The sequence below is a fragment of the Nyctereutes procyonoides genome, unplaced genomic scaffold (genome assembly GCF_905146905.1).
Source record: "Nyctereutes procyonoides isolate TBG_1078 unplaced genomic scaffold, NYPRO_anot_genome, whole genome shotgun sequence".
Lineage (NCBI taxonomy): Eukaryota > Metazoa > Chordata > Mammalia > Carnivora > Canidae > Nyctereutes > Nyctereutes procyonoides.
Window position 1 is genome coordinate 38,621,919 of NW_026575047.1, and position 25,402 is coordinate 38,647,320.

At 41.5% G+C, this 25,402-nt stretch overlaps 1 protein-coding gene across 4 annotated transcripts in view; it reads left to right on the forward strand.

The window, feature by feature from the left end:
* BLM (BLM RecQ like helicase) overlaps positions 1-25,402 on the forward strand; it is a 98,835-nt gene that overhangs the window by 60,424 nt on the left and 13,009 nt on the right. For all 4 annotated transcript variants that reach the window (XM_055326741.1, XM_055326742.1, XM_055326743.1 and 1 more), the window contains 5 exons: positions 3,602-3,708; positions 6,276-6,436; positions 11,953-12,148; positions 14,741-14,931; positions 19,479-19,626. In XM_055326741.1, the coding sequence (XP_055182716.1) occupies positions 3,602-3,708; positions 6,276-6,436; positions 11,953-12,148; positions 14,741-14,931; positions 19,479-19,626 (803 nt within the window). The remainder of the gene's footprint in view (positions 1-3,601; positions 3,709-6,275; positions 6,437-11,952; positions 12,149-14,740; positions 14,932-19,478; positions 19,627-25,402) is intronic.

The window sequence follows — 25,402 nt, forward strand, 5'->3', positions numbered from 1 at the left end:
ATTGTATGGGTGTGGCCCATTTTATTTATCTGTTGGTGGTGTTTCCATTTTTGGCTCTTATGACTAATGCTAAACTCTGTGTTCACAGACAGGTTTTTGTGTGAATCTCTGTCTTCCTTTCTCATGGGCATGCACCCAGGAGTGGAAGTGTGCACTTACAGGGTGACTCTATTTTTAACCTTTTGCAGAACTACCAGGCTGTTTTCCAAAGGAGCCATACTGTTTCCCATTCCCATTGGCAGTGTCATGGGTTCTGATGCCACCTACACTTGCTATTGTCTCTTTTTTGGCCCAAACTCTTTTTTTTTATTCATAAAACATTATTCTGAAATTAAAGCATAGTGTAAAATGTAATAAAAGGTAACAAGGCAATTCTTGTCTATAGTCATTTTAGCATTCATATGGGTAGGGAGACTCACACACCATTCCCAACTAAAGCCCAAATTAACTCAGATAGTCTACATTGTTTGTATACCTGGGCAGTTCTTGTTATGACATCATTCTGTCAAGACTGTGGTTTCCTTTGCTAGAGCAGTAGTTGTAAATAATTTAGAATGATCGAAATAGTCCATAGATATATCAGTCTTTTTACCTGTTGTCTTTTCTTGTCACAATCCATTACATGTTCTTCTGCCATTTCCAGCCCTAGAAGAGAGCTCTCAGTGTTCTGTGCATATAACTAGCATAAGAGGGATGGTTTCAAAGTATTGATTAACAGATGTCTCAAGACTCTCAGAAGCAAGGCATCCTGAGATAATAGCAATACAAGAAGCAACATCATATGATGAAAATCATCTCTACCCCCACCACTTTGCTCTCCGTGTGTCTGAAATCAGAATATCCCAACAAGGGCCAATGTACTTCATTCCTCATGTCACACTTTATTCCCAGCATAAATATGTAAAACCCTTAGAAGGCATGGAGCTCTACCCAGGGTTTCTAGTACTTTGATTAAAGAAAGTTTCAGGGGTGCTTGGGTAGCTCAGTCAGTTGAGCAGACTCCATGCTGAGCATAGAGCCTGATGCAGGGCTCAACCCCACAACCCTAAGATCATGGCCTCAGCCAAAATCAAGACTTGGACTTTTAACCAACTGAGCCAGCCAGGGAGTCCCCTTCTCTCTCTTAAAAAATAAATAAAAATAAAGTTTCAGCTGCACCCATACTATATTGCATTTGTTCTGCATGGTGCCCTGGAGGTTTTTATTGCCAAAACGAATGTGCGATCGTGAGGTTCAGAATGGGTGAAAAGTAGGGTTTATTTTTAGGAAGTGAGGAGACCGTTTTAAAAGGGAAAGGCAGGGCAGGGGTCATGAGCAGGATGTCAGGACTGCAGGTATACCCAGATCAGTCTTCTGGGAGAAAGTACACGTGAAGATGGAAGATCTGCAAATTGATTCCTTTATAGTTGTCTTTGCTTCTGTACCTTTAGAAAGTCTTTGTGATGGGACGCCTGGGTGGCTCAGTGGTTGAGTGTCTGCCTTCGGCCCAGGACATGATCCTGGAGTCCCGGGATCAAGTCCCACATTGGGCTCCCCTCAGAGAGCCTGATTCTTCCTCTGCTTGTGTCTCTGCCTCTCTTATGAATGAATAAATAAACCTTTAAAAGAAAAAGTCTTTGAGAACCCGTGGTGTGTGTACCCCAGTTTCAGGCCGCTGATTTTAAAAAGAAGTTGGACTATAGTTCAGAACTATAAAGTCTAAGGTGGACAATAGCGGAAATTGGGGCATGTGGGCATGGCACTAGGTGCTGCTTAAAGCGGGGAGTGAGGTCTCTGAAGAAAGCAACATGAGGGAGAAGAGGAGCACTGAACACTTAAGTAGTCCCCACTTAAGGAGTAAGCAAAGGAAGAAGAGACAGGGGCACCTGGGAGGCTTCGTGGTTGAGCTTCTGCCTTCGGCTCAGGGCATGATCCCGAAGTCCTGGGATCGAGTCCCACATCGGGCTCCCCATAGGGAGCCTGCTTCTCCCTCTGCCTTTCTCTGTGTGTGTCTCATGAATAAATAAAATATTTTTTAAAAAAAATAAGAAAAGAAAATGAGACAACTCAGAGGAGCAAGTGCCGGCGGGGGGTGGGGCACAAGTCCATGGACTGTGAACTTGTTGCTGCTATGAGGGGTTTTCTGTGAGGACAGCCAACTATGTGGAGTGCTGGAGAGGTCAGAGAGAGTGAGGTCTGAATAAAGACCAGTGGGCACAGTGCACACAGCGGGGAGACTGATGCCCATTGCATGGCCGCCTTACCTACATAGAAGTCCATTCAGGAATATGGCTGCCCTCCACATGCAAGGCATTCTTTCACCCTAAAGCCAAATAAGTGTATCCTACCACTGGCAACAAAACTTGGGCCCAACCAGCTTGGATTTAGATACAAAGACAAAAAGCCAGTGGTTTTATTCACCATCATCCTTCCCTCCAATCCCCACCCCCTGTACTAGGTGTCTTCCTTAAACACAAGTTGTTAGAGTTACAGTCTCTTTTCTTCTATCAGCATGGGCACTGACTTGTCTTTATGCTCTAACCTTAACTGTTCTGCAGTGTTACCTTCTTCCTATAGAGATGTTGGAACCTGGTGCAGTGGGGGGACCCAGGCACAATCCTCTCACCTTCCTTTAGTTTTTTGTTTTTCTTTTTTAAGATTTTTTTTTTTATTCATTCATGACAGAGAGGCAGAGACACAGGCAGAGGGAGAAGCAGGCTCCATGAAGGGAGCCCAATGTGGGACTCAATCACAGAACTCCAAGACCACACCCTGAGCCAAAGGCAGACGCTCAACCGCTGAGCCACCTAGGAGTCCCATTTCTTTGGTTTTAAAAGCTTAGCTAGAACAATTTGGGTAGAATGGTGATGGCAAAAACCAGAAATGGAGGTGCCAAGAATTGAAATTGGACATATGGTTGGTTGGGGGCATAAGTGTCTTCTGAGAAACTTGCCATTGGAGGGAAAAGAAAGAGGTGAGGTGCCAGATGCAGTGGAATGTAAGGATCCAGAGGAGCTTCTGTTTTTAGGATTGGTGGCCCTAGAACATACTCAGGCAAAAGGAAGAGACTGAAATACAGGAGAGGAGCGAATAGAGAAAAGCTGAGGAAGCAGGAGGGTGGAAGTGGGAGGAGAACAAAGGACCAGCGAAAGGGGAGACAGACCTGCTGTCTGGGGCGCAGACCACAGGACAGGGGTCCCTGCTGCTGCCCTACAGTCAACTCTTCATGGACGCAGTCAATTTGAGAACATTGGTAAAAAAAAAAAAAAATACACCATTCTCTGATTTTCTTAATGTTTTAAGTAATGTTTTTCTGCCTCTGCTTGTAATCAACCTCATCCTGGCGACTGGGCTCCCAACTCCCCTGTCTTTTGTACACGGTCTGTGTATAGCCTTCCTAATTCCTTATCACCTCGGCCTACAGACATTTACTCCCTCTATCTGTGGACCCTTCACCTGACTGCCCTCCCACAGTTCTCTTACCTAAGCTGCCAGGGACCATATTCAGCTTAAGACAGCTTGATAATTAGGTTTGCAGAATGCAAAATCTGTGTTTAATGTGTGAAGGTGACTGAAACTATACTTTCTCATAATAACAGAATTTTATGTTTGGGACTTCTAGGTTTAGCATGAGCTTTAACAGACATAATCTGAAATACTACGTGTTACCAAAAAAACCCAAGAAGGTGGCATTTGATTGCTTAGAATGGATCAGAAAGTATCACCCACGTGAGTACAGCCATGTGACAAACTAATAAATGTCGTTTCAGTATCACAATAGAATAAACGTGCATATTAAACATTTCTTTTCTCGTTATAATAGCACTAGCTAGCTATTTATAGAACAGAATACTGCAACTCTCTGAATCCTAGAAATTATAAAATTGCGTTTAGTAACAATAAACCCTAAGAAAAAGTGTATGAAATACTCCCTCCTTCACACCCGTGTTATGATTCGTGGTTTCAGTGTATCTCCCCTGGTTTCTGTTGGTAGGAATTTTACCGCTGTCTGGGTTAGGGTCTTCTCCCAAGACTGTCTGCCTCTGAGTTCTGTTAACTGGAATGAGATCCTGAAATGCATGGTGTTTTTCCATGTAACCCTTTTTCTACTTCCCCATAGAAAATTGTTTCTGTTAGTCACCTCTCTTTGATTTTTTAAAAACTAGTACACCTGTTTGTGGGGCACCTGGCTGGCTCTATCAGTGGAGCGTGTGACTCTTGATCTCAGGGATCATGAGTTCGAGCCCCCACTTTGGGTGTAGCGATCACTTTTTTAAAAAAATCCTTGGGGCAGCCCTGGTGGCGCAGCGGTTTAGCGCCGCCTGCAGCCCGGGATGTGATCTTGGAGACCGGGAATCAAGTCCCACATCGGGCTCCCTGCATGGAGCCTGCTTCTCCCTCTGCCTGTGGCTCTGCCTCTCTCTCTCTTTCTCTCTCTCTCTCTCTCTCTCTCTCTCTCTCTCTGTGTTTCTCATGAATAAATAAGTAAATAAATCTTAAAAAAAATCCTATGTGTATTTTTTTGATCAAATCAAATGATACAGGGATAGACCAAGAAGTCATCCACAATCTCCCTTCTAGGCCTCCTTCTCTCAGGCAGTGAAGAACATAGGCAGCGTGTGTGTCTATAACCTTGACTTTGCCATGGAGAGCGGACAAATATCATACCTTTCGTTTTGTGATTTTTTTTTTTTAAGATTTTATTTATTTATTCATGAGAGACCCAGAGAGCGAGAAAGGCAGAGACACAGGAAGAGAGAGAAGCAGGCTCCATGCAGGAAACCCAATGTAGGACTGGATCTCAGGATTCCAGGATCATGACCTGAGCCAAAGGCAGAAGCTTAACTGCTGAGCCACCCAGGCATCCCTCATTTTGTGATTTTTCAAAACAATACATATAACATATAACATGTGCTTACTGAAGAAAACTGAGAAAGTAACAAGAAGAAAGAAGCAAAAGATAAACCTTACCTCAAGACAAGTCACCATTACCATTTGGGGGTTTATTTCCTTCCAGCAGTTGCTGTGTGCATCTTTCCATAGCTTCTGTGTATAGTTTTTCTACCCTTAACCTGTTTTATATCTTGAGCATTTTCGTGTTTTATTTTTTCAACTTAGAGGTCACTTAAAAGTTTCAGCATATCAGGATGCCTGGGTGGCTCAGTAGTTAACTGTCTACCTTTGGCTCAGGTTGTGATCCCGGGGTCCTGGGATCAAGTCCCACATCGGGCTCCCCGCAGGGAGCCTGCTCCTCCCTCTTGCCTTTGTCTCTGCCTCTCTCTGTGTGTCTCATGAACAAATAAATGAAATCTTTAAAAAAAAAAAAAAGTTTCAGTGTATCTTATTTCTTTTTCTTTTTCTTTTTTTTTTTTAAGATTTTATTTATTTATTCATGATAGACATAGAGAGAGAGAGAAGCAGGCTCCATGCCGGGATCCCGACACGAGACTCGATCCTGGGATTCCAGGACTGCTCCTTGGGCCAAAGGCAGGCGCCAAACCGCTGAGCCACCCAGGGATCCCCAGTATCTTATTTCTTAATGTCCTAATGTTGGCCATTAAAATTTTTCTAATTTTAAAAAGTAGAAACAAAACTTTTCTCAGAAGTCCTTGTACCACTTTATTTCCTAGATTAGCTTCCTAGATGCATTTCTAAGGCTGATACATACAGCTATACGCTTTCCGCAGCATTTGTGTAAGGGTACCCTCTTTCCATTTTGTTGCCAGAGTGAAATAGAGCCCAGGCTTCCTCCACGTCCACATAAGGAGTCATTCGGGGAACAAATAGAACAAAAGGTCACTTTTTTTTTTTTAACTTATTTGAGAGAGAGAGGAAACACAAACACTGGGAAAAGTAGAGGCTAAGGGAGAAGCAGCCCCCCCCCCCCCCACTGAGCAGGGAGCCTGATGTGGGGCTCAATCCCATGACCCTGGGATCATGACCTGAGCTGAAGGCAGACGCTTAACCAACTGAGCCACCCACACGCCCCCAGAAGGTCACATCTTGTCATTTCCAGTACACCTGAACTCCTTGCTTGAATTACTCTGTTACCCGCTACTATTAGAAGACTGGAGGTCTACTTATGGTTTGTGTATTTCTAAGAACATAACAAGTGGCTAAGTTGGTTGAGCATCCCACTCTTGATCTCAGTTTGGGTCTTGATCTCAGGGTCATGGGTTCGAGCCCCACATTGGACTCCATGCTGGAATTAAAGCCAACTTAAAAAAAAAAGGAAATTGTTTTGTTACTTATGTTAAAAGCTCTCGTGTCTCAATACTGTTTTGGTTTCTTGGCAGATGACTCCGGGATAATCTATTGCCTCTCCAGACGAGAATGTGATACAATGGCTGACACTTTACAGAAAGATGGCCTTGCTGCTCTTGCTTATCATGCTGGCCTCAGTGATTCTGCAAGGGATGAAGTACAGCACAAATGGATTAATCAGGATGGCTGCCAGGTAACATTTTTTAAAATAAACAAAGGAAATAATCTTTTATAGTATATGAACAAACTTGCACATGCAGTATAAAAATCTTTCTACTGAAAAGACAGCAAACATCAAAATAAGACTGAAATTTAAAAACAGATTTTTTTTGAGACTTCTAAAGTTGCTTTTTCTTTCCTAAATCAAAAAAATTTTTTTCTTATTCAGTTGTAATTTACATACCATAAAATTCGCCCTTTCAAAGTTTACGAGTCAGTAGGTTTTAGTGTATTCACAGGGTTGTGCAAGCATCACCATTATCTAATTCCAGAATATTTCATCATCGCAAAAAGAAACTCCATACCCGTTAGCAGCCACTCCCCACTCCACAAACTCCCATCTCTGACAAAAACTAATGGAACCACTGCTAATCTGTCTCTATAGTTTTTCCTATTCTGGACATTTCATATAAATGAAATTATACAGTATGTGTTCTTTTGTGACTAATTTCTCTTATTTAGCACAGTGTTTTCAAGGCATTATGTATCTTGTTGTAGCATGTATCAGTACTTTCTTTTTGTGCACCAGATCACATTCTGTTGTATGAATATATCCTAGTTTGTTATCCATTCATCAGTTAATGGACATTTTGTTGTACCCACTTTCTGGCTATTGTGAATAATGCTTCTGCGAACATCTGTGTACATGTTTTTGTATGAATATGTTTTCAGTTCTCTTGGATAGATACCTAGAGTGGAATTGTTTAGTCATATGGTAACTGTATTTAATGTTTTGAGGAACTACCAAACTGTTTTCTAAAGCAGCTACAGAATTTTAAACTTTACATTTCCACCAGTGATATATGAGGTTCTAGTGTCCATGCTTCCTTATTATTATTATTACTTTATTTTTTTAACCATATCCATCCTAGGGAATGTGAAGCAGCATCTCATTGTGATTTTAATTTGCATTTCACTGATAATTAATTGTGTTGAGATTCTGAGATGACAGATTTTTCACCCAAGTAGATCAAGAGACATGGAACTAAGAACCCTCTAGACATCCCGTATGGCAACAGGTGCCAGTGTTGCGGCCTTCGATAGATCTCTCTAAATACAAAGATGAATTTGAGGAAAATCACTGATAACTTTTTTTCTTAGCCTATGAAGTTTTCAGTCACAAAAAAAGAAATTACCCCGAAGATTCAAAGGAAAAATATCTCTCAAAATTATTTCATAATGGAAACAGAAAAAAGTCTTAGAGGGTATTAGCTTGGGGTCCTTGGAAAGATGCCAGAAGACTCAATATATGAACTAGAAGTACTTTGCCATAAGAAGACCACAGGCAGAGATGAAGGCACAAATAAAAAATTCAGTTTATCTAGATAAGAAAATTCACAAAAAGGCAAAACAAATCCAATTATGTAACAAGACATAAATGATTCACCTTGGTGCAGACATTTGGATCAGCGAGGTAGTGAATATCTTGAAAATGTCAGCTTAAGAATAATCAGTGTATCCAAGGAAGAAATCAAGATGGCTGAAGTAGATACAGTAGTCAGATGTGTTCTGAATGAATACATAACAAATATTTAACAAATTTAAAAGCATTATCTCAGAGTCGCTGGGGGAAAACTTACATGTAGACAGAGTTCACCACTTTGTTTGATTTGCAGAGAGCTGAAAGAAATTACATTCACGAAGATAGAGAAATAGGATACTCTACAAAAAAACAGACAGGCCTGAGACTGTTTCACTGAAGAACAAAAGCAGAACACACCATCTTCAGAATCAAAGGAGGGAAGCCTGGAGCTGTAGGATTTCACAGCCAGCTCTCATCACAGATGTTGGACACAACAGAAAAGCACTCTCAGATATGTAAAGTCCAAAATGTATCACCAGCTTATCTCCACTGAAGTAATCACAGATGCCAGTCTTCCCTAATTTGTATATTTAACTAAGCAGAATTCCAGTGGGTTTTTTTTCTTTGATAAATTTTTTCTAAAGTTTATCTGGAAGAATATTCAAGTTAAAATAACTGAAAGACTTGGGCAAGAAAATGAAAACACGTGAACACTGGCTTTGCAGTACATTACAGACAGATCAATAACACAGAAGTCCAGAATTAGACTGGAAAACAGAGCACACCGGGTGGGTGGTGCAGTCAATTGAGTGTCCCAGCTCTTGGTTTCAGCTCAATTTGTGATCTCAGGGTTGTGAGATCAAGCCCCATAAGCAGGGTTCCCTGCTTAGGGCGGAGTCTGCTTGAGACTCTCCCCCCTCCTTTCCCCTCCCCTCCCCCAAAATGAATAAATCTTTTTAAAAAAAGGCATTATAAAAACAATATGTGGTAAGGATGACATTGAAAAATAATGAGGAAAGGAGGACAATCCAACCACTGGTACCCCTTACCTGCTGGGGGGGGGGGATCATTTTGAATCCTCCCATCAAAATTAATTATAGGTAAATAAAGGTATTGATATTTTTATTTTTTTGAAGATTTTATTTATTTATTCATGAGAGACACAGAGAGAGAAGCAGAGTCAGGGAGAAGCAGGCCCCCTCCAGGGAGCCTGATGCCAGACTTGATCCCAGGTCCCCAGGATCACGACCCGAGCCAAAGGCAGACACTCAACCACTGAGCCATCCAGATGCCCCAGTATTGGTATTTTTAAATGTATGAACTCTGACTAGAAGAGAACCCAACCTTAAAAAGAGCTCAAAAGGAAATAATTGCTAAAAACAATTAAAAACCTAAATAAACACTTATTAATTGATAAGATTAAAGGCAATAGCAAATAGCAAAACTAGGAAAATAATGTCTCCAGCAAATAAAACATACCAAAGAGCATGTAAAACTTTGATAAGAAAAACATGAGTCTCTTGGGATCCCTGGGTGGCGCAGCGGTTTAGCGCCTGCCTTTGGCCCAGGGCGCGATCCTGGAGACCCGGGATCGAATCCCACGTCGGGCTCCCGGTGCATGGAGCCTGCTTCTCCCTCTGCCTCTCTCTCTCTCTCTCTCTCTCTCTCTCTCTCTCTCTCTCTCTCTGTGTGTGTGTGTGTGTGTGTGTGTGACTATCATAAATAAATAAAAATTAAAAAAAAAAAGAAAAAGAAAAACATGAGTCTCAAATAATAAATTTCCCCAGGCTATCAAGAGACATCAAAAAGGAGGAGCCACGAAAAGCTAAGTAGAATTGTTTCTCAAAGTGCAACTTTGCTAGTTATTAAAGGAAGCCAAACTTAAAACAGTGAGAGACCATTTTCACTTCTTGTATTAGGAAACTTCTATTAATTGTTAATGGTGCTATAAGAGGCAGTTTCCTGCAATGCTTCTGAGAGCCTTTCTGGAAAAGAACATAGCAGACTATTACAGGAGCTTCTGATTTGAAACGCACGAATGGAATTCGTATCAGTGTTTATGGTTTTCTGGGAGCTTTTTTAATTGAAGTATAGCTGATATATACAATATTATATTACTTTCAGGTATACAACACAGTGACTTGGCAATTATATACATTGTCGCATGCGCACCACAATAATTGTACTAGCTACTTACCACAATACTTGTACTAGCCACTTACAACAAAGTTATTAGAATATCATCGACTGTATAATAATATTATTTTTAATCGTAAGTAGCCTAAGTGTCCTGAGAGAGTGACTGTATTATAGTGCATTCCTGACATTGAAAATGATTTATGAAGAATTTCATAATGATACGCAAATGTTCAGATGGAGAAACGTAGGAACAAATAGAATCTAAAACCATAAAAAAGGGACTAAAAAAAAAAGGGGGGGGACTCCTGGGTGGCTCAGGGGTTGAGCGTCTGCCTTTGGCTCAGAGAGTGATCCTGGAGTCCTGGGATCCAGTCCCACATCAGGCTTGCTGTGAGGAGCCTGCTTCTCGGTCTATGTCTCTGCTTCTCTTTCTCTCTCATGAATATATAAATAAATTCTTGAAAAAAAATATTTATAGTATAAATACCCATGCACATATATATACATATTTGTATACATATATATAAAACACTTTGATCAAAAATATAATTTAAAAAAAATTGGTGAGTTTTTGTTTCCATTTTCAGACTAGCTAATTATACCATCACTGGACAACCCTGATCTTGTTAGATTTGTAAGATAGAATAAAACTTCCTTGTTTTTCTTCACAAAGAAATTATTATAGTCTAGTCTATAGTTTTAAAAGCAACACAGAAATAAGGAAATAACAGCTGGACCAAGCAAGTTTTTCCCAGTGAGGAGTAAAGGCTTTCAGGGGGACTTGGCATCTATGTCGACTCGCTGGGAGCCTACACGCTCTCTCACTGCCCTAAACCCACCTGACCTGGGGAAATGCACCCCTGCTTCTTGGACTGCTGCGGGCCTGTGGTTTGCCACACCTCCCTGCCCGGCCTCTCCACCTGCTCCCCACCACTAGAGGCTCCAGTAGACTTTCTCTTTTCCAAGGACATTTCCTTTGATCAAAGTGCCATAAATTTAGAGGGCTGACTGGCCTATAGCTCAGGCCGCAGCCAGACCCAACATTGCCAAGCACATTTATTTGCTGCCTCACACTTCACAGCCTGCAGTTGCTGTTTCTACTGTTCAGGCACCAAGGCCTCAGTCTGGCTGCTAGGTAGCTCAGTTGCTTTTGAAATCCTGTTCTTGCAGCTGCTGTTTATTTTCTTAAGAGCTAAAAAAATAAAATAAAGCCTTGCAGCTTTATTTGTATAATATAATTTTACCTGGAGATGTAACTTTTTGATCTGACTTAATAAGTCCTAAATTTGCAACTGAAATATTCTTAAAAATGATCTTTTTACTAAAAACCAATTTATGAAGCTCCTGAAATATAACCGTCACCTGGCTTGTCCTACTAAGTCATTTGCATAGGCACAATCTCCAGTCTTTTTTTTTTTTTTCTAGTATAAGCAACTTAGACTTTCACCCACATGAGTTCCAATAAAAATGTCACAAGTTTTTACTTTGAAATCAGCTGTTGAGGAGAAGTTGCTTGTGTGTGATCCATCAGCTGCCCCACCTGGGAACATAGACGGTAAGCAGTGGAGCAGGGGAGAATGCCATTGCTCCCAAAGCATCAGAGAAGCTGGCAGCAGTGACCGCTGGAAGTTCAAGCCCTGGGAACAGCCTGAGTAACGGCTCCTGAGCAACGTGTTCATGATCATAGACCTGGTGATCATGGCCATGTGGATAGTGCTCCTCACACCTCCATATCAAAAATGTAAGAGAATAAGCAATGGCAACACACCAAGAGGTGACTGCTCTTGATTCTGGGCCTCTTCCATAATGACTCCAAATCACACAAAAAAGTATCTGCCATAGCAAGTTTCTCTTTACCTCCTTGGGTCTTAATAAAATTGACAATTATCTCGTATATGAAGATCTCATATAAGTCATGCTAAATAATGGGACCAAGTTACGATATTAGATTGTTGTATAAATAAAATAGAGGATGGAGCTTTTAGAGGTGCCTGTAAATGTTCCTGTAAATCTATTATGAGTCTAAAAGGCTTCTGCTTTTTCATCAGGTCATCTGTGCAACAATAGCGTTCGGAATGGGGATTGACAAACCTGATGTGCGATTTGTGATTCATGCATCTCTCCCTAAGTCTGTGGAGGGCTACTACCAAGAATCTGGCAGAGCTGGAAGAGATGGGGAAATTTCTCACTGCCTGCTGTTCTATACCTATCATGATGTGACACGACTCAAGAGACTCATCCTGAGTAAGCCAAGCTCCTGTCCTCTTTAGTCTCGTGATAGAACCTTGTCCTGCCATTGGGGTACTTTCGGTCCAGTTTTCTTTAAATAGTTATAAACGTATTACATGCTTGTCATGTAACACTCAAATGATACAGCAGCAGACAATGTCCAAACCATGCCTTGTATGTGGTCCTACCCTAAGAAGTAACTCCAGCTATTGGCTTCCTTTGTATCCTTCCAGATCCAGTCTCTGTGTGCATCCTTGCATGTAACATAGATTTCAAACACGCGGAAAGGTCAAATGGGAGAAATAACGAACCTTCACATATCACCAGGTTAAGAAATAAACCCCCCATGTCTCTCTCTCCCATCTCAGCCTTCTACTCCCCCATCAGAGAGAAGCAGTATCTGATATTTAGTGTCTACCCCTGCCAAATGCATACATTTTAAAATTTTTAAATTCGGGGCAGCCCCGGTGGCGCAGCGGTTTAGCGCCGCCTGCAGCCCGGGATGAGATCCTGGAGGCCTGGGATTGAGTCCCACGTTGGGCTCCCTGCATGGAGCCTACTTCTCCCTCTGCTTGTGTCTCTGCCTCTCTCTCTATCTGATTGATTGATTGATTGATTGATTAATTAATTAATTAATTGAAATAAAATTTGTAAATGGGGTTATGTATGCCTTTTTTTGTAAACTGATAGCAAGCTGATTGTTTTCAGTCTACATGAGGATGTAATTATGACTCCGGTTGATGACGTATTGTTCAAATACGTAGAATTCCATGGCTTTTTAACCAGTCCTGTTGGAATCGATACCTAGATTATTATTGCTTTTCACAGTTATCAGCAGTACAGTATTGAGCATCTTTTACGGGTATCTTTGGGCATATGTGCAAACAGTCTGTATAGAACAAATTTCCAGACTTAGACTTGCTAGGTTAAAGTGAATACATATTTTAGAATCTTTTATTATTCCCTTTGCCCATTTTTCTACTAAATTGTGGTAGTTAAATACATTTCCCAAATAAAGTTGCTATTTTGAGACCACTTTTGAATGGATCCTTCCAGAGATACTACACATGGACATGACATTTACCAGGCACCGTGCCAAGTATCATGTCCCCTTTTGTGCCCATAATCCCTAGCTTTTGAGGTAGTTTATCCCATTGTAAAAGGGAGTTTCATGAAACCTTTGTGTCTTGCCCCCAAGAGCACTGATGAGCAGCTGCAGCAATAGGAATGGGGGTTTGGAAGAGAGTACGTTGTATCAGCAATACAGATAGATGGCATTGCTTAGCACCTGCTCTGTGCGCTATCTTAACTGCTTGATTATATCCCTTTACCCAGTCTTCACAACAGGCCTAATGGGTAATGCTGTTACTCTCCTCATTTCACATGGCAGGATGAGAGATGTAGAGCTAGTAAGTGGCAGAGCTCTGATGGGGCCCAGGTCTATCTGAACCCCAAAGTCCATGTCCCTTGCACTATATTCCAAGATGATTCTCAGTGAAAAAATGGACTTTTAATCTTAGCATGTCCTTTTGTGATTTTAAACAGAACCTGTATTGGGGATCCCTGGGTGGCTCAGTGGTTTAGCGCCTGCCTTCGGCCCAGGGCATGATCCTGGAGTCCCTGAATTGAGTCCCACATCAGGCTTCCTGCAGGGAGCCTGCTTCTCCGTCTACCTGTGTCTTCCTCTCTCTCTCTCTCATGAATAAATAAATAAAATCTTTAAAAAAAAAAAAAGAACCTGTATTAATTTAGGTCCAAACAATTCAATAAGTATTTTAAGTTTTTAACACTTAGCAATATTTTGAAAAAAATAATACTCATAAATCAGAAAAAAAATTTTAATTTTTTTATTTTCATTCTTAGCTAACCTCAATTGCTTACAAACAGAAAGTATGTGCATGTGATTCTCAAACCTTGACATGAGATTAGACACTGCCACCCTTATTTCCTGTTTCATGTGGATTTTTCTGGAGGTACTTGTATTTATCACGACAACTGCCAAAACTTGAGTTTCACAGAGATGGCATTGGAAAGAATGTAGCACCCTGAGCTACCTCGGACTAGTGGTTTGTGTGGTGTTCAACAGATGTCAGATATTGCTGTGCTTAGATTTAAAATACCCTGCCAACATCCCTGTGAGTTCACTGCAGCACCCCGGGGCTCCTTGGCACACACCTCGGGAACCGCTGGCTTAACTCTTTTGACCCTAGATGCCCAGGGACGTGCATGGCTCACTGCCATGGTTCCATGCTCTGCTGACTTTGAACATCCAGCTAAGTATGTGCTTATCTGATAAATACAGTAAATTTGATTCAAATCTTCATCAGTGGGAATCATGAAGATCTGAAGAAATTTTTCAGATATTCCTGATGACAATCTTCATTTATTCCTATAGAACTAAAAATTTGAGGGATAAACATAAATACCCTGTTGGTCATAGTATAGAATATAGAATGATACCATACTGATATCTATGCTATTAATAATTTTGTTTCATTTAATATTCAAAGTTACATGAATCTATTCTGTATATTTCTGTGATATTTACTTCTATTTTTTCTACTTAATACTAATAAGTATTTTTACTTTGTTCTTCACCTCTTTTAGTGGAAAAAGATGGAAACCGTCATACAAGAGAGACTCACTTCAATAATTTGTATAGTATGGTGCATTACTGTGAAAATATAACAGAATGCAGGAGAATACAGCTTTTGGCTTACTTTGGCGAAACTGGATTTAATCCTGATTTTTGTAAGAAATACCCTGATGTTTCTTGTGATAATTGCTGTAAAACAAAGGTAAAAAAAGAAAGTTTTAAATTCCTTGTAATTCAGGAAATTGCTTTTTTTCTTTCTTAATTTAGCAAAGTGAGGTACAAGTTAGGTTACTATAAGTGTGCCCTCAGGTATTGAGCTGGGGAAAGATGGCTTCCTCCCCATAGTAATTTGGAATAGAAACATTTAATAGTAATTCTGTGGAATAGCTTTCAGATTAGAAGCCTATAAAAAAAATATACCGGACCTATCTAAAATATTGAGGTTTTGGGGATCCCTGGATGGCTCAGCAGTTTAGTGCCTGCCTTCGGCCCAGGGCATGGTCCTTGAGTCATGGGATCAAGTCCCACGTCGGGCTTCCTGCTTCTCTCTCTGCCTGTGTCTCTGCCCCTCTCTCTCTGTGTCTCTCATGAATAAATCTAAATAAAATTTTAAAATAAAATAAAATATTTTATTTTAAAATAAAATAAAATATTAAGGTTTTATATGTGCAATAAGGCTTATAGGGTATTTTAGAAATATCATTTATCTGTAAAGATCCAGAAAGATCCAACATGGGCAGATAGAATATTTAGATTCAATCCCAATATATATTTGAAGTTGTCATTCTGAAGAGAGTTATAGTAACTAGTATATTGTGTGTTTGAATCAGGTTAATTATGTTATACTATAAATTGGTTATTTAAAAACTATAAAGAATTAATGGCAATAGATTCTAGATGAGTTTGCTATCATCCGTCCTAAAAATAACCATGAGAAGTTGTTAAATTCAATCATTAGGTACTTAATTTTACCTCTCATGGTAATTCTGTGTTTTAATGTCTCCGTACAGAGAGACATTGCAGTTTACAGAGTGTTTTCACATTTGATACATTATTTGAAATGTCTATGCAAGATGCTGGAGATTCACAAATGAGTGTGCTATGGGCCAGTTCATAGACTGGAGGGGGACAGACATACATGTATTCACATGATTGTAATGCCATGTGATAAGCACAGTCACAAAGATACGCAGCAGTAGCCAGAACAGAGGGTGGTGTACTCTCTGTCAGGGTAGGATCTCCAGATTCCTCAAGCCCTACCCTGCGCACATTGCTGATCAGTTCTTATTTAACAAATGTTTATTGAGTGCCTGCTGTGTGAGGGTACCATTCTAGGAGATTGGGATGCGTAACTGAACAAAATAAAAAGATCCCTACCCCTGTGGGGCTTACATCCTCACAGGGGGAGTCTGAGTACAGTGTAAGGGCATGCGACCACAGCAACGTAAGGAGCCCAGAATAATGGATGGGATGAAGGTTCAGGATCAGGTAAATTGGCCCAGGGCAGTCTTAGCACAGAGATGCAGCCTACCTGAGAGGATACTTGTAGTTAGCTGAGCAGCTCCCTGGATATGGGCATTCTTAGCCTCAGGGTATTAGAGGCGAGGGCGGGTATGCCTGTGTATTTGAAGGATGGCAGGGGAGCCCGTTTAGCTGGGCACAGCTAAGAGTCAGTTGAAGGAAAGGAAATGGCAGGCCAGAGAAGCCACTGGAGGGGTGGTGTGATGTGACTCTCAGCCAGAATCTTTGGGGATGGCCATTTGGCAGGGCAAATCAGTTCAGTTTGGGGTGTTTTGAGTTAGATGTGTCTGTTAGATTCAGGAATTCTGAAAAGAGGCTTGTGGTACCTACAAATTTGGGAGTGGTTAGTACACAGATGGTATTCAGAGCCATAAGAGCAGATGAAATCTTCAGACGTCTAAGGTTAGACCAAAGAGAAGAAAATCAAAGCATTGAGTCCTAGGACATTAAGAGTTTAAGGAGAAGAGGAGGGGCTAGGAAAGGAGACCAAGAAAGAGAATTAGCAAGGTAAGAGGAAAACATACAGACAGCGTTTTAGGGAGAAGGGAGTACTCACACCTCAAATGCTGCTCCTAAGCCAAGCAGGAAAGGGACCGAGAATATGCCGCTGGCGTTAGCACCACAGGAATCATGGTAGCTTAGATTTGTTTGGCCAGTTTCAGTAGCATGGGGCCAAATTGGAGGTAGTGAAAATAGAAAACTCTTAAGTTCTGCTTCAAGGATGATCAGAAAAATGAGATAGCAGCTGGCAGGGGAAGTGGAATCAGGAAAAGACAGAAGTAATATATGTCTCTGATAAGAATGTACCTGTAGGGGCAGCCTGTAGGGGATCCTGGAGTCCCAGGATCAAGTCCCATGTCAGGCTCCCTGCATGGAGCCTGCTTCTCCCTCTGCCTGTGTCTCTACCTCTTTCTGTGTGTCTCTCATGAATAAATAAATAAAATCATAAATAAATAAATAAATAAATAAATAAATAAATAAATAAATAAATAAAATCTAAAAAAAAAAAAAGAATGTACCTGTATAGGGTGAAAACTTGATGTGTCAGAAGAGGGGAGAACCACAGATGCAATGTCCTTGAAGAGCTTGAAGAGGGTGGGTGGTGGAGGGATCTAGTGCACAAGTCCAGAGTTGGCTCTGGGTAGGAACCTAGATAGTCCATCCGTAATAGCAGGAGGAAGAAGACTATGGAGCCTTTGCCAGTGATAGATGATGTGAGGGAAGTTTGTGAAAGCTCTCTTGTGGTTGCTTTCATTTTCTGTGAAGTAGCAGATGGTCAGCTGATGGTCAGGAAAAGAGAATTGAAGAGAAAGGAGCAAGAGAAGTAGTCATCTAGGACAGTGGTCAGCAAACTTTATCTTAAAGGACCAGAGTGTATACTCCAGGCTTTGTGGGTCCTGGAATCATGGTCTCTGTCACAAGTACTCAACTCTGCTCTTTTAGCTCAAAAGCAAATATAAACAGTAAATACATCAATTTTCCATGGCTTTGTTCCAATAAAATTTGATGTACGGAAACAGGAGTACAGCTCATGGGCCACAGTGTGCTGATCCCTGAATGGAGGGGTACTAGACCAAGGGTGTGTGATGATGACCTGGCCGAGTGAAGGATTCACTTGAGGTTTCCCGCCATTTGTTGAAAGTGCAGACTTTCAGCGTGGCTGCACATGTTCTCCAGACAAGGTCAGCCACCAAGGCTCGGGCATGGAATGATGAAGAGTTGGATCTAACATGTATCATCCGTTGAACAATGAATGTGATGAAGTGACCTAAAGGCAAGGGAACTTAAGGTACATGAAAGGTAGTATTGTAATGACGGGCTGTGGAATTTAAGCTGAGTTAGGAGATCAGATGAGGATGGGAATGAGTGGGTTCTTGGAGTCAGAATATACAAGATGGCATAAGGTGGCAGTCAAAGAATGAAGGGGTTACCGCTTTTAGTGAGGCCAAGGTGGTAAGTGTGACCAGGGGAGTGAGTTGCTGCAAACATGGAAGACAGGGTCACTGGGGCAGAGGAGATCAAGATGCCAGAGGCCAAGGTGGAGCATCTGTCTGCTGAGTCACCAAGAATTAAGGCAGGAATTGTGTTAGAGTGACAGAGCACTGTTTCATGATGGTTCTAGATAGAACCTCAGAATCACTACCAACTGTTAGAATAAGACAAGAAACCTGTTTGTCTTGTTGTTGTGAGACCGTGGCAGAGGAACAAGGAGTAGAAGGTGAGGCGGCTGCATAGGCAGAGGCCAGGAGCTTGATGCCACTTTTGAGAACAGTGAGTGGTTAGAATTACTAGTTTGGAGATCTAGGATAGATGAAAGCAGATAAATCATACAGTAATACTTTAAAAAGTAGGCTGAGTTTGGAGACCAGAGAGGAGAAGAAAGGGAGCTGCCAGGCCATCATTAAAATGGTTGACTATGGCACCAAAGGCCCAAAAGCAATCAGAACTCAGATTTGCATGGTTGGTCAGTGGGGTTTTGGGGGGGGGGGGGCAGTGTTTTTGATCGCAGAAGTCACCATCCAAGTAACAGAATGGAAGAGGAATGGAAGAATGTCTGTAAGGAGAGGAATGTCTGTAACACAGTAGTAAAGTAGATATGGTAGAGTGCTAATTGTTCTAGGCACAAGGTTAATGTAAGAACTTAGAAAAGAAAGAACATTGGAAATTAGGGTTTGGGGGCACCTGGGTGGCTCAGTCAGTTAAGCATCTGTCTTTGGCTCAGGTCATGATCCCAGGGTCCTGGGATAGAGCCCTGAGTCAGGCTACCTGGTCAGCGGGGTCTGTTTCTCCCTCTCCCTCTGCTCCTCCCCCTGCTCATGTGTGCACACGAGTGCACTCTCTCTCTAATGAATACATTTTTTCTTTTAATGATTTTATTTATTTATTCATGAGAGACACAGAGAGGCAGAGACACCAGCAGAGGGAGAAGCAGGCCCCATGCAGGGAGCCCAATGCGGGACTCAATCCTGGGATCCTAGGATCACACCCTGGGCTGAAGGCGGCACCAAACCACTGAGCCACCTGGGCTGCCCATCAAATGAATACATTTTTTTTAATCTTTTAAAAAAAGAAATTTGGGTTTGGGTCTTGGTTTTGGTGTGGAAATTGGTTATAAGACTACCGCAGGTAATATTAAACCCTAGCAACTTAGGTATTGGCTTCATTACAGCAGAAGGTAATCTCCTTTTTTTTCTTTTTTCTTTTTTGGTAATCTCTTTTTATTCATAGGATTATAAGACAAGAGATGTGACTGATGATGTAAAAAATATTGTAAGATTTGTTCAAGAACATAGTTCATCACAAGGAACAAGAATTAAAAATCAATTAGGTCCTTCTGGGAGATTTACTATGAATATGCTAGTTGACATTTTCTTGGGTAAGTTGTCCGTTTTATTGTTTGAGTTACAGTAATTAAGATTGAGCATCTAAAGAATTCATCACAAGTACACAGAAAAAAATCTCTCATCTATTTTCTTGTAGAAATTAAGGATTTCGGGGGCACCTGAGTGACTCAGTTAAGTATCTGCCTTAGGCTCAGGTCATGATTTCAGGGTCCTAAGATCAAGCTCTGCATGAGGCACCCTGCTCAGTGAGGAATCTGCTTCCCCCTCTCCCCCTCCCCTTGCTTATGTGCACACTCTGTCTCTTCCTGTCTCTCTCAAGTAAATAAAAATTTTAAACCATTTAAAAATGAAATTAAGGATTTCAGAATAAAACTTTTATGAGTTACAAAAATAAGCTTTTATTAATTTTACCAATTATTTATATAGAATTTATATGTCACTAAGGTGAGCTCTTCGTATTCAGAAAAGGAAATAATAGGGTAAATGAGTGATAGGAATTAAGAGGTGCAAACTTCCAGTTATAAAATGAATACATCGGGACACTTGGGTGGCTCAGCCATTGAGCATCTGCCTTCAGCTCATGTCGTGATCCTGGGGACCCCGGATTGAGTCCTGCATCAGGCTCCCCATAGGAAGCCTGCTTCTCCCTCTGCCTATGTCTCTGCCTCTCTGTGTCTCTCATGAATAAATAAATAAAAATCTTAAAAATAAAGTAAAATAAAATGAATACATCATGGGAATGAGAAGTGCAGGATAGAAAATGTCAACAGTAATATTGTAATATTGTATGGTGACAACTGGTGACCACCTCTCATGGTAAGCAAGACACAATGTATAGAATTGTTGAATTGCTATGCTGTACACATGAAACTGATATATTATTGTATATCAATTATATGTCAAAAAGTAGTAATAATAAAAATTAGTACAAAGAAAATATTAAAGCATCAAAATTCCATCTGAATGAGTGGAATATAACTTAATTGGAGAATTATCTGTTGAATGACTTCCAGTTCCAGATGGCAGCCTGGGCAAAAGTATGTCTTTTTGTTTGTTTGAGGCCCTATTAAAGTAATAGTAAGGAAATAAAATGGGGATTCAATTCATTAGGGCATAGAGCACCAGAAAGAGACCATCATCAGATTCAAGGTTTTTCGAATCTTTTAGGAAATGGATAGAAGCATGGTGCCAAGTGTACTGAAATACAAAAGGCCACCATGCAAAATGAATGTAGGGAGAGAGTCATAGAAGAGGAAGGACTGTCAGCCAGGCAGAAGTCCATTATCAGTAGGCCTCAGACTAGTCTACAGGCCCAGGGGGTGGGAGCGAAAGTAGGGGAGCCAGAAATAGGAGGGAGCAGTTAAAGTCTGCCCACGAGAGAACTGTATCAAATACCAGCCTGGAATTGATTCTAGAACAAAACTGCCTAAGGAATAGAAAGGCAGGGACGCCTGGGTGGCTCAGCAGTTTGGCGCCTCCTTCAGCCCAGGTTGTGATCCTGGAGACCAGGGATCGGGTCCCATGTCGGGCTCCCTGCATGGAGCCTGCTTCTCTCTCTGCCTGTGTCTCTGCCTCTCTCTCTCTGTCTCTCATTAATAAATAAATAAAATCTTAAAAATAAACATAAAGCTTCTTAAAAAAAAAAAAGGAATAGAAAGGCAGCTGAGTTAGGGGCCCGAGCCCCTAAGTGGCATTTGGGGACCACCCACTCACCCTAAAACAAACCTGGGTATTCCTATTCATGGGAGGAATTTGAGAGGAAATAGATACAAAATAACAGAGGAAGGGCATCTAGATATCTTAGTTAAGCATCCTACTCTTGGTTTTGGCTCAGGTCATGATTTCAGGGTCATGAGATGGAGCCCTGCATCAGGTTCCACGTTCAGCAAGGAGTCTGCTTGAGATTCTCTCCCTCACCATCTGCCCCTCCCCTTGCACATTCATGCACTCTTTCTTTCTCAAATAAAAAATAGTGGGTTTTTTTCGGATTAAGAAAAATTAAATAACAGGAAATCCACCTCAAAAGTTTAACCTGATGCCTGCAGGTTAAATACAACTGGACGATCAAGAAAAACCAAGTAAGTATTTGACCCTGGGATATAGAGAATTTAGAAAATAATCAGTAGCTTTAGGGAGAAGGGAGGAGAAACTCCTAATTTTGAATCTTCACAAAGACTTAAGTAATAATGTTATGGAAAAGATACAAAGAATGAGGGAGAGCTGTTAAAAATTTTACTTATTGGGGCACCTGGGTGGCTCAGTCAGTGAAGCATCTGTCTTCAGCTCAGGTCATGATCTCAGGGTCCTGGGATTGAGCCCCACGTTGGGCTCCCTGCTCAGTCAGGGTGTCTGCTTCTCCTTCTGCCCCTCCTCCCTGCTCATGCTCTCTCTCAAATAAATCTTCTTTTATTATTTTATTTATATATTTTTAAATAATCTCTATCCCCAGCATGGGGCTCAAACTTAGAACCCTGAGATCAAGAGACTTAGCCTCCTTCGACTGAGCTGACCAGGCGCCCCAAGAGCTGTTAACATTTTTTAATGATTGACAAAGTAAGTTTAGTGGAAATGTTGAAAGATAAAGTCAATAAATTTTCTAGGACTTGAGCAAAAAGATACATGAAAAGTATGAGAGAAATAATATAGATCAGTTCTTTGGAGATGTGAAATCTGACGTAATTTTTGAAATAGAAAGTAGAGGGTAGCCCTGGTGGTGCAGCGATTTAGCGCCGCCTGCAGTGCAGGGTGTGATCCTGGAGTCCCGGGATTGAGTCCCGCATCGGGCTCCCTGCGTGGAGCCTGCTTCTCCCTCTGCCTGTGTCTCTGGCTCGCTCTCTCTCTCTCTCTCTCTCTCTCCCCGTGTCTCTCATGAATAAATAAAATCTTTAAAAAAAAAAAGAAAAATAGAAAGTAGAGGGAGTTATCAAATCAGTGATAATAGAACATTTCTGAGTGAAAGAAAAAGGCCTTCAGAATAAAACCTTCTACTGAAGGCCAAAGGAGATACTTTATAAGATGAGATTTGAGAATGCCAAGAATAAAATGATGTTGAGGAAGAAAAACTTCCTCCATCCTGTTATATTTAGTGGTTGGGGGCCTGTAAATTCATCTGACAAAAGACAGATTTCATCAAAATGTGACTCGGGGGGAACCCTGGGTGGCGCAACGGTTTAGCGCCTGCCTTTGGCCCAGGGCGCGATCCTGGAGATCCGGGATCGAGTCCCACATCGGGCTCCCGGTGCATGGAGCCTGCTTCTCCCTCTGCCTGTGTCTCTGCCTTGCCTCTCTCTATCTCTGTGTGTGACTATCATAAATTAAAAAAAAAAAAAAAATGTGACTCGGGGGCACCTGAATGGCTCAGTGGTTAAATGCCTGCCTTTGGCTCAGGGTGTGATCCCGGAGTCCTGGCATCAAGTCCCACATCAGGCTTACAGGGAGCCTGCTTCTCCCTCTGCCTATGTCTCTGCTTCTATCTCTGAGTCTCTCATGAATAAATAAATAAAATCTTTAAAAAGGTGGGAAGACTCAAAGGGCCAATTAGAATTGGGGCTTATATACCATCTTACTAGCAGAAGGGGAAAAGAGCACTTAGGGGAAACAAATGGTTTTTTGGAAAGATAAATGGGCCCTTCTAGAAGAAGAGATGAGAGGGAGATAAGATAGTTTGTGACAGTGTTTAGAAGTGGTATGGAGACTTCTCATCTTCAATGATAAGAATCAGTCTAATTTGGTTGCTCCCAGGGAAAGAACTTAGGACAATTGAGTTTTGGGGGTCTCTGCTTTTTTGCAGATAAGAGGTCTCAGGAACTCAAATGCCTTCTGCTTAAAATAATGTTTATGCCACAGTGGCATGTTCTGGACCCCTTCAGAGATAATTATGAAAACTTTGGAAAGACAGAAACCAAAGCCAAACTGGCAGTTAATGTCAGCAACCCTAGAAGCTCGAAGGCAAAATGAGTGCACACATTCTAATACCATAAACGGGAGCTGACCCATGGGTCCAGGGAGAAGAAAGCCCAGATCCATAAGCTATGCAGCAGGTCCAATAAGCAGTCTGTGCAAATTATAACAGAAAATCAAGACAAATAGGTCCTAAGCAATGTGAGAAGGAATAAGAAATGAAATTTTTTGATGACCGTTTTAAGAATGCAAATGTTAATTTTCAACAAGAAGAAAGACACTGAGAAATTCCATGTGAAAGATTATACAAAAAGAGCCAAGGTCAAATGTGTAAAACCAAGGAAATTGTTACATGATTTTGAGGAATTGATAAAATATACAAAAAATAATCCAGTCGTCTGGGTGCAATAAACATTCTCCTGAGGGTTGCACAGGAGTCAGGACCTTTTAAGTAGGGAAGGAAACTTGTCATAAACACTGCTGACGGGCTGTGACAGAGTCAATGTATAAACGGTAAATTGTTTAGAGAACAGGACAAGATGTGTTAATCTTGATGATGTAAAAATAAAAGTACAGTTAACAAAAGGGGAGTACTTGGGGAGCTCATTCCTCCTAGGTAGAAGGTAGATTAGATAACTAGCCAATTTTAGGGCAAGATGAAATACAGGGAGTGGTCTATTTTTTTTAAAGACTTTAAAAAAATTCGAGAGAGAGAGAGAGAGAGAGAGGCATTCCTTTTTTTTAAAAAAGATCTTATATACTTATTAGAGAGAGAGCGTGTATGCAGGCACAGGCCTGGGGCAGGGGAGGAGCAGAGGGGGAGGGAGAGGAAGGGCGAAAGAATCCCAAGCAGACTCATGAGCCGGTCCCCAGGATCACACCCTGGGCTGCAGGCGGCGCCAAACCGCTGTGCCACCAGGGTTGCCCGCAGGGAGTGGTCTAAATGAGATGAAGCCCCATCTTTCATAGTGGGGAGTTAGTAGGTAAATGTCAGATGGTAGCGCTGGCTAGTAGAATGACGAGACAGCAAGAGTTTGGCTTCCTCCTAGAAGGAGCTGAAAACAAAAGCTATTTAAAACAGGACTGGAGATCCCTGGGTGGCGCAGCGGTTTGGCGCCTGCCTTTGGCCCAGGGCGCGATCCTGGAGACCCGGGATCGAGTCCCACATCGGGCTCCCGGTGCATGGAGCCTGCTTCTCCCTCTGCCTGTTTCTCTGCCTCTCTCTCTCTCTGTGACTATCATAAATAAATAAAAATTTAAAAAAAATAAAATAAAAATAAAATAAAACAGGACTGCCTGGGGCACCCAGCTGCCTCAGTCAGTTAGGCATCCTACCCTTGGTTTCTGCCCAGGTCATGATCTCAGGCTCATGAAATGGGCTCATGAGTCTGCTTGGGATTCTTTCGCCCTTCCTCTCCCTCCCCCTCTGCTCCTCCCCTGCCCCAGGCCTGTGCCTGCATACATGCTTTCTCTCTAATAAGTATATAAAATCTTCTTTAAAAAAGGAATGTTGCTTTTTATTCCAAGCCTTTCTGTACTATTATTTTTCCCATGGACATGCCTTACTTTAATTTAAAAAATAGATAAAGCAATTAATAGATGAATTTATTTATTAAAACATACCTAGATTGGCATAGGAATATGGTTTACTCAGTTTCTCAGCTGTTCCTTCTGGACCTTTATTCCTCAGGACAAAAGCAACTTTCAGTGTTGATCTTCACTCTCTGGATTCTTTTTTTTTTTTTTTTTTTTTAAGATTTTATTTATTTATTTGAGATTGAGAGAGAGAGCATGAGCAGGGGGAGCAGCAGAGGGAAAGGGAGAAGTAGACTCCCTGCTGAGCAGGGAGCCTGACCCTACCTACATAGGGCTCCATCCCAGGACCCCGGCATCACAACCTGAGCTGAA